The sequence below is a fragment of the Phaethon lepturus genome, unplaced genomic scaffold, assembly GCF_000687285.1.
Source record: "Phaethon lepturus isolate BGI_N335 unplaced genomic scaffold, ASM68728v1 scaffold39198, whole genome shotgun sequence".
Lineage (NCBI taxonomy): Eukaryota > Metazoa > Chordata > Aves > Phaethontiformes > Phaethontidae > Phaethon > Phaethon lepturus.
This window is the reverse complement of record NW_010560501.1, coordinates 16,006-25,304: the sequence shown is the minus strand read 5'-3', so window position 1 is coordinate 25,304 and position 9,299 is coordinate 16,006. Positions and strand designations below refer to the sequence as shown.

The window sequence follows — 9,299 nt, the reverse complement described above, 5'->3', positions numbered from 1 at the left end:
CACGTGTGGGCACCCTCGGCCGGCGGAGGGGGGCCCCGGGCAGCCCCACCTTGGGTCGCCCGGGTCGGATGACCACGGAGAGGGGATTTATTTACAGGCCCATAGCCCAGTTTCTAAAGTTTGTCCTCGGCGAGCGGCTGCTTTCATGTGCCCTTTCCAAAGGAACCTCCCCCTTCACTTGAAATTCGTTTAACGTGCCTGGTAAAGGCAAAACACAGAAAAAATTACTCGGGAAAACTCTCACAAACTGTATCAAAGCAAGGAGCCCCCCTCGGTGCAGAGCTCGCTGGCACACCGTAGTAATGCCATGTCATCTCTCCATTTTTTCCTGTAGCGAGTCAGACGGCAACCCTAGCACAGAAGATGAATCCAGTAAGGGACAGGAGGATTTATCTCCCCATCCACTCTCCAGCTCGTCCGATGGCGTTACCAGCCTCAGCCTTCCTGGCCACATGGAGCCTGTCTACATGCAGCAGCTCGGAAACACTAAAATAGCCTTGAGCTCATCTGGCGTCTTGTTGAATGGAAACCTCGTGCCTGCCAGTACCTCTCCTGTCTTTCTCAATGGTAGTTCTTTTCTTCAGGGACCCAACGGTGTCATTCTCAATGGACTCAGCGTGGGGGCTTCGCAGACGGTTACCTTAAATTCGCCCAAAACCACGTCGAGTGTTGTGAGCAACGGGGTATCCATTACTGACATACTGTCATCTTCATCAGAAGATGTTAAGGACTTCAAACTTCTTCAGGCTTCAGTCCCCAACGCTGCAGCAGCCACCTTCAGCCCAAGCAACATCCCGGTCTCATTCCCGGGATTGATACCAAGCTCAGAGGTGAAAAGGGAAAGCGTACAAACTGCTGCTTCCCAAGATGGAGGCTCTGTGGTTACTTTTACTGCTCCTGTCCAAATAAACCAGTATGGTATTGTCCAGATCCCCAATTCAGGAACAAATGGCCAGCTGCTGAACGGAAGCATCGGTTTTTCTTCTCTGCAGCTCCCTCCGGTTTCTGTGGCAGCTTCACAAGGTAAAAGTTTTGTGTGTTACAGTAAGAGGTACGAGGAAAAGTTGGGATCAGGCATACTTCACATTTTAGAAGCCGTGGTATTTTTCCTCTGAGGTAACAGCGTTGTATCTCAGCCACATGCTGTACATCAAATAATACCTTTTGCCTGCCTTTATAATGGGTTATGCTCGTGGGTAGACTGTTACATGAGGTTGAGCTCCTCTGCTAAGGGCAGAGAAGGGGGTCTGGTATTTTACACCCCTTTCATCTCATGCTGTTCTCAGAAGTCTGTGAGACTAGTCTTCACAAATATCTGTAAATTTTACACGTTTCAGTAATTCAAAATATTCACCATTTGCCATTGAATCCTTTTAAAGAGAAGGTTCATAAAAATGAAAATTGTGGCAGCTGGAAATTGTTACTGATGTTGTTCTTGTGGTGGTTGTTTTGGGTTTTTTGGGGTTGGTTTTTTTTAACTAAAGCCTTTCATAAAAATAAATTTTAAGTGACTATAGACACAACAAGACCAAGCAGTTACACTCGTACATTTTCTGTCCTGTAATTAAGAAAGATTAAACTGCAGGGAAACAATAGAAATATGCAATAGCTCATAGATATAAAAGGCAAGGGTGTTTGGATAAAACTGCCCTCAGTCCAAGGGAAATATGTCATCGCAGGTTCACGTGCCAAGCGCGCAGGCTCCTCCCCAAGTTTGCTTTAGAGTTTGTCTTAACATACCATAGACCGAAACTTGTGGGCAGCCAGGAGGAATCCCAGGGAGCACAAGCCTAGTTCTGGATCCTTGTTTTGAAGCAGGTCTGCAATAAAGCATAACTGAACACCTTTGTTACTCATTAGCCACTGTATCTTTGGTTATGAAAATGATTAAACTTCAATGAATCTCTCGAGTCTCAGGAATCTTGAGTACTATAATGAAAATCAAACTGTGCTCGTGTTATATTATTTGAATTAAATGTGTATAGGGAGTGAATTATTCTTGCTGTTAAAGTAATAGGTGGAGGAACACTGAAGCTGTACAAACACATTTGAAATGGGTGCAAAATTATATGCCTAAAATGTGGCACGTGCAGTCACATTTTATTTTATTATATTTACATAACGATAGCAGGAAGCTATCGGTATGTAGTTTGAGCAAGATTAAAAAGCAAAGTCATTTGACTGAATACCACCTGTAATTACAAAAGCCCTTTAGTCCACATGTTCCAAGGCATAAACTGACAGCTAGTAAAGGTGAGAAAGAAAGTTCTGTTCCTTCAGTAGTGTGGGACTACTGTATTTGAAAGTCTTAAGATGCATAGTAAGCTAGTCTCTGAACATTTTCCCCATTGGTAAAAACAGCAGTTTCCACTGGAGAGTGATCCACAATGTAGCTAGTCTGGTGCAGAGAAAAGTCAAGATCCGTGTTTGCTGTTTCGGTTTCTTTTTCTGTTTGTTTTTCTTAACACCAGACGAATGGATAGCTGGCTGCCTATTCCAAGTGAAGTGTGCTGCAGGCTATTTTAAGTAAGCTACAGTAAATGATACCTTATTGCCAGGTAACTTCAAGTTGCCTCGCTTTATTCTTCTGTTTTATACATATGAGTAACTTCTTACATTAATCAGTGATGATTTTTTGGAAACGAATAGAGAGCTAAAGTATTCCCTAGGTGAGAAATGCATCTTCAGTTCTGTTCTAAAAAATTCAGGTGTCTCCAACTGTAGCCTCTTAAGATTATAATTAAACTGCTTTTGAGAAAGAGAGGTGTTTGAAGTGGGATGCAGTCCTGAGAGCCAGTGTATCTTATTTTAGGAATGATTATGACAATTTACATGGCATGCCCAGTAAACCAACTTCAGGCTGTCTCCGGCCACCACTCCTTGCTCTGGCTAGCTACAACATCACCAAGCGGTGCCATGGCTTTCAGTGAGGGTCGACAGTTGCTGGGTGGCTTTACACAGCGTGGTAGATGTGGTAGGGATAGGCTTTTAGAAATACGTGATAAAGCGAGGTGAAAGGCAATACATCGGAATGCTTGATGGACTATCTAGTTGACCTGATAGAAGTAACTGGTTTTTGACATTTTCTCTGCGGGGGCTGACTCAGGTAGGTTCTGCCCAGCAGTAGTGGATTTCATGTGACGTGTCTCCAGTTTCCCACACATAAGCTGTAGTCTGTCACTGAACTATCTTTAATAGCTTTTCATGCTTCTATTCTTAGAAACTGAGTGGTGGCAGCTAGTGAAGGCCAAAGCATGTTCATTTTAATCACATGGCCAGGGACTGTTTGCCCCTTAATGAGAGTCTGAAAGATACCTAATATACCAGAACCTACCTTTATTTTTTTATTTCTAGAAGCAGTTTCTATTAATGGCTTTTATTTCTTCATACCAAATTTTCTCTCACCTGTTAAAAACAACACTGCTCTGTGTTCCATGAAATATTAGCATATATGTGTACTGCAAACATAAAAAAGACCAAAACGTCTTAACAAAAGGCCTGCACAATTCTCTGCCAACTGTAATCAGTGTTTTCCTTTCTTTTGCTTCCTTTTTTCCAGGTAATGTTTCAGTAAATCCCAGCACATCCGACGGGGGAACTTTTACAACTGAGTCTTCAACAGTGCAGCAAGGAAAGGTTTTCTTCAGCCCTCTCGCTCCGAGTGCAGTCGTTTATACAGTTCCCAATTCAGGCCAGGCAGTAGGCTCTGTCAAGCAAGAAGGACTGGAAAGAAGCCTTGTGTTTTCTCAGTTGATGCCAGTCAGTCAGAACACGCAACTAAATGTAAACATGTCTTCTGAAAATATATCCAGCGGAGGACTCCAGTCCCTGACCTCCTCGTTAGTGAATGTAACGCCCTCACATAATTTTTCCCTCACACCACCAACTCTCTTAAATGCTGCAGAACTGAACTCTAGTATCTCGGAGAGCCAGTCCATGTCGTCGCCCGTGACCAGTACCTCTACCGTGATATCTATCAGCAACACTAACTATGCAACCCTTCAGAACTGTTCCCTCATTACCAGTCAAGATCTGTTGTCCATTTCTACAGCACAGCCTGCGCTTGGAGAAATCGTTTCTACAAGCGGAGACCGTGTCAGCCACCCCTCTGCACAAGTACATCAAGATTTTGTCAGAGAGCACAGGTTAGTTCTGCAAGCCGTACCCGACGTCAAAGAGAATTTCTTACCCAATTCTGAGAGTAAGTCAACTGGCAATTTAATGATGCTGGATTCAAAATCCAAGTATGTTATGAGTAACATGGTTGACACGGTTTGTGAAGAACTGGAAACGGACAAAAAAGAACTTGCCAAACTGCAAACAGTTCAGATGGATGAAGATATGCAAGACTTGTAGCTTTTTTTTTTTTTTGCTTTCTGTTTTAATAGATTAAGTCTCCTGTTGAGGCCCTAACAAGCACCAAGTGGGGGGGGGGGGGGGGTTTGTTTTGGGTTTTTTTTTTTTTTTTTTTTTTTTCATGTAAAGAAAACAGAAGAACATTTAAATGGTCTGAATCGATGTGCAGAGGAATCTCCGGCAATGGAATTAGGTTGCCACACTTGGTTTGCGTGCAGTATTCTCTTTTAAGCAGATTAAAGGAGAAAGGAAACGCCAGGGCAAGTACCAAGCAAATGGGTACAGGTTTGGCTAAGAGATACTACCCTGATAATTTAACTAGACTCTCCATAGTACAACACAGCTCTCAACAGTAAGTATACACTCCTAACTTTAGATAGAAAACAAAATTCTTACTCTGAAAAGGTAGAAACAATGCAGTCATTTTTGCTGTTTACTTCTAGTCCATGGGCATTGAGAAATTTTTAAGGAACTCTAGACGATACCTCACCGGCTACTTTCATGTTGTTTGAGGTTAAGAAACAAAACAAAATCATAAATAATACTGTTACTGGTGTGTTTGCTTTTTTCCAGCAGACTTTGTTCAAACCAAAAATCTCACATCAAACATTTACAGGTTTCTAAATGCTACAGCTAGCATTTTGCCAGTGCACCAGAAAAAGCATCATTTGAAACTCTAATTATGCAACTCAGAAGCTTTCTCTCCAGTTTAAATGTAAATATTGTTTCAGTTCTTACAAAGGAGACTTTTTTAAAATTAGTACAATGGATTTTATTTATGTTTTATGTTCCCTTTCACTTTAGACACAATGCATTGAAAAGGAAAACGTTTTCTGGCTGTTTAATTTATTTTTATTGTTTGAGCAGGAAGTAAGCGTAGTTATTTCTGACAAGGTTTTACTTTTTTGTAGTTTTTCAAGCAATAGACTGTAAAAGTAAAATGTTAATCACACTGAAACTAGAAAATGAACTCCCAGTCTCACAAACCCAGGAGGTCCCTGTCTCTACCCCCTCTGTCTTTGTGTTCAGGGGTTTCTTGTTTGTTTTGTTAGTAATTTGAAAATTAGTTGAACCTTTTTGTGTATTTTTTACAGAATTCCATGTGCCTTTCTTCCTAGTGGCCTTATCTTTGTTACTGAAGCACAGTGGCAGGAGGAATAAAAACACTGATTTGCGAATATCCGTCCTCAGGGCCAAATCCTGATGCCTTACTTCTGCAAGTAGACCTGCTGACTTCAGTGCCCCTACTTGCACGAGTAAGAAGAGTTTTAAGTCCTTTTGGTCGTCGTGGGTGACATTTACTAGCGGTGCAGAGAGCCAAAGATAGGTCCTTCCGCACCACATCAGCAGGGCCGGAGGAGTCCAGAGAGGGACCATGGGCAGAGCCATCGTGCCGAGGGAAAGGTCTTGGCTCCGGCCTCGGGCAGGTGAGCAGGGCAGGTTGGTTGGGCAGGCCAGGGAAGGGAACCCCATGTTTACACGGACCCATTGGCCAAGTAGCCCGTGTGGGAGGGCTTCAGCTGCTGCTCAAGCGAGCGCTCCCCCATCTTAAGTGATAACATCACTTAAGCATGTATCTATATATTCTTGAGAATAAGCAGCGTGGGGGCTGACGGTGGGAACTGCAGCTGCCCCGAGGGCTCATGGAAGCAGCCGTGGTCTCTGCCTGGCTGGGGATGGGTCGGTCTCTCCCTTCGCCTCTTTGTGCCGCAGCAGGGACAGCAGAAGCAGGCAGGCTCTGGGCAGGTGGAACAGATCTTACCTTCCCTCCAGAGGAGTTTCTGTAGCATGGAAAAGCACATCCTTAAGCTTTAAGATAATAATAAGAATGCAGATGTATAAAAATTACATGCTGTTAATCTTTGTGGTTTTGTTATTTTTTTATTCTAATGTGAATATATACAGTAACTAAAGCACGTATTCGTCCTCATCAGGGGCCTGGTCCGAAGCCTTTAGAAGGCAATGCGAAATGTTTTCATAAGCTTCTGTGGGCTCTGAATCAGGCTCAGGACAAAACAAGATCACCTGTAAAGGACAAAAAAAATTGAAAGGAGAGAGAATAGAGGTAGCGCAGCCCAGTCTGTTTCTGTCTTTGTTCACTGGTTCTGTGGAAAGCCTTTGAGGAATGAAGGTTTTTTCTGTGCGCCATGAGCATGGCATAGGCATCCTCACTATTGTTTTGCACTATATTGAATACAGTGTGTTTTGCAAGGTATTCCATGGAACCTTGAAGCTGAGTTCTGTAAGCACTGGAGTCCACACTGCGAGCCAGAGACTCCTAGGGCTGCAAGGAAAGGGAAGAGCAAGCGTGCAAGGCGTGCACTTTGCAGCTGTACCAAGTCGCTGATGCTCTGCAGACAGAAGCATCCTGTAAGCAGTTGGCTGTCCCCGCGTGCTCCCAAGTAAAAGAGGTGTCTAGTGCGAGCGCTTTAAAGTGGAGATTATCGCAAGCAGAACATGGAGCTATATGTTGCCCTGGCACAACTTCCCTTGACATTCAGGGGATCTCTGCTTGAGCAGGGAATCGGATAGCCCAGAGTTCTCTCTGCCTAGCTTGTTTATCTGTTTGCTGGGCTCCAGCATGAGCAGTCTGCTTCCCACCTCTTCTTCACCCATAAAACCAAGATGATGATGACAACAACAGTAGCTGTATCTGCTTTGCATGAATTTGTTAAACCGTTTGGAAAATTAGAAGGACCCTCTATCATTGTCATGTTAATGGAGAACGTGCGTGTGGCTCTTCAGGAGTTGTTTGGGGCTTAACATTTTGGCTGTGAAGCTCAGACTATATTTGGAGGCAAGATAGAGTGTGTTTTAGAGCACTCTCAGTTGTTGACGTGATCAGGTCTCGTACCTGAAAAGACTGTGGTGTTACACCAATACCTGTTACTACTTCTTCAATTTTTCCTCCTTTGTGTTCATGGTGTTACTGAGGCTCCGAATTCCATGGCTCTGGAGCACAGTTGACGTGAAAACTGTGTATGTTGTTACAGTGGCACGTATCTTGGAGTGTCTGGTACTTCTAATAGGAGACTTCCCACTCTTCAGTGGGAGTGGAGGATGTACATAAAAGCAGTGGTTTGGGACAAAGTAAGATTAATCTATTCTAGTCTTCCAGATATCAAGTAACTTATTACTATGTTTTACTCTTTCTTTCTCCCATTGAAAATAAGTGTCATTCCCTCCAGATAATGTAGTTATAACCTCATGTTTTCTGCAGGTACATATGCACAATATAAAGACTCATTGCACGGTACAGTGTTTTTAAAATAGATATTTAACTAGTAGTTTTAGTCCTACTGTAAAATAAGGGTCAGTTTTGGTTATGTGGCCCTTGAGCAAGCAGGCTAACTGCTCTAAATGGACAGCACACAAAGTCCCGAAAAGTATCTGGGGCTGGATCTTTGGCTGCTGTAAATAAGGCATTGCTCCACTGATTCCCAAACTGCAGATTTTACATGGTGTTTAGGGGATATGGGTGCTCATGTCTCACACACATGAATGGCAGTGCGTGTCTAAGCCCCACAGACAGTCCTTATTATCACATTCTGCTGTTTAAATGGAAGGTATGTCTATCTGGCATGCACGTTCCTTCTCCTCCCTCCCTCTCTGTTACGGATGAGAATAAAGGGTCGTTTCAACTTCACATATGTTTGTAACTTGTAAGTCCACTGGAAATCTTACAGGAGACATTGCCAAATTCTACTACTTTTCTGGTCCCAGACTCAGCTTCGAAAAATACGCTTAAAGTTTAAGCAAATTCCTACAAAGCATGATGTTAAAAAACCCTTTGTTCTTTACTACTTTTAAGTAAAGCTGCCTCTGTTTTGCCCAGAGTTTTGCAGAGAACCAGAAATATATTAAATTGAATGCTCTGTCTGGACTATTTGCAGCATTATTCCTGTGGTCTTACCTAAAAGAACATTTCAGCCACATAAATCACAGACATCTATCGGCCAGGTCCTCAGCTGGGTTAAACTAGTACAGTTCTACTGACTTTAATGTCCTTTCGCACCAGCCGAGAATATGGTCCATTCATTTCACCGGAGTTGGATCAAGGACGGATTTGGCCCAGTATACGGTGGCAGTGTGAACCAATGCATGAGGCTGACGCTTCAGACGGTTGCAACCAAACGGTCACAGTTTATCGAAGCATATACCTCTTTCCATTTACTGCTTTACCCTGCCTGTGGATTCAGGAAGACGCAGTCAGAAAGCTACTTAACCCAGAAGTAAGGCTGGAACCATCTTTATTGTTATTACTATCAATCTGAGGTTAATGACAGTAATGGACAGATTCTGACTTCAAATCCTGCAAAATCACCTCAACGGTTTTCAGTTAAACTAAGCAGGACAGAATTTGGCCCCGTGTGCGCAGGAGCTTTTCCTGCGTATGAGGATTTCCAGCGCCTGTGCACTTTTTTAGCAGGGGTGGATGAACAACCAAGAGGGTGTATCCCTTCAGTTTTGTATGAAATATGTGTGCAGAACTCCCGGGGGCGTGAATTGCCTAGTGCTTGTGGTCGAGAAGCATCTCAAATCGTAAAAAGAGTAGTAATTTTATAACTCCGGAAACAAAAATAATGACATTTTACAAGAAAGGAGACCTGAAGTCTTCCTGTATCTCCTAGCAGTTATTATCTTGAAGGATATTTTATACCTTACTTGTATGTTTCATATAATTTAAAACTAGCTTCTTAAATTTCTGAACTCAAGGAGGGGGTGAATCTTCTGACTTTCAGGATTCACGTTCAGAGGATGTTTGTTCTTTTGCTGCATGTACTGTTTGTCCAGAACTAACCAGTTATTTCTGCGATATGGGTTTATTGTGCCTTACAACAAATATGAAACTTAAGCAGAATGTATGCATTAGAGGAGGGAATAATTAGAAGACTTTACTGCACTGTTAGATGATGCCGCCCCAGAGTGTGTCATCAAACATA

The 9,299-nt window shown here is 42.9% G+C and overlaps 1 protein-coding gene across 1 annotated transcript; it reads left to right on the top strand.

The window, feature by feature from the left end:
- Positions 1 to 334: 334 nt before the first annotated feature.
- SIX4 (SIX homeobox 4) lies at positions 335 to 4,356 on the top strand (the record flags this gene model as incomplete). The annotated part of the gene is made up of 2 exons (XM_010293689.1): positions 335 to 1,023; positions 3,560 to 4,356. Coding segments are annotated over 2 exons (1,486 nt in total), but the record flags the coding sequence as incomplete, so codon positions are not given.
- Positions 4,357 to 9,299: the final 4,943 nt, after the last annotated feature.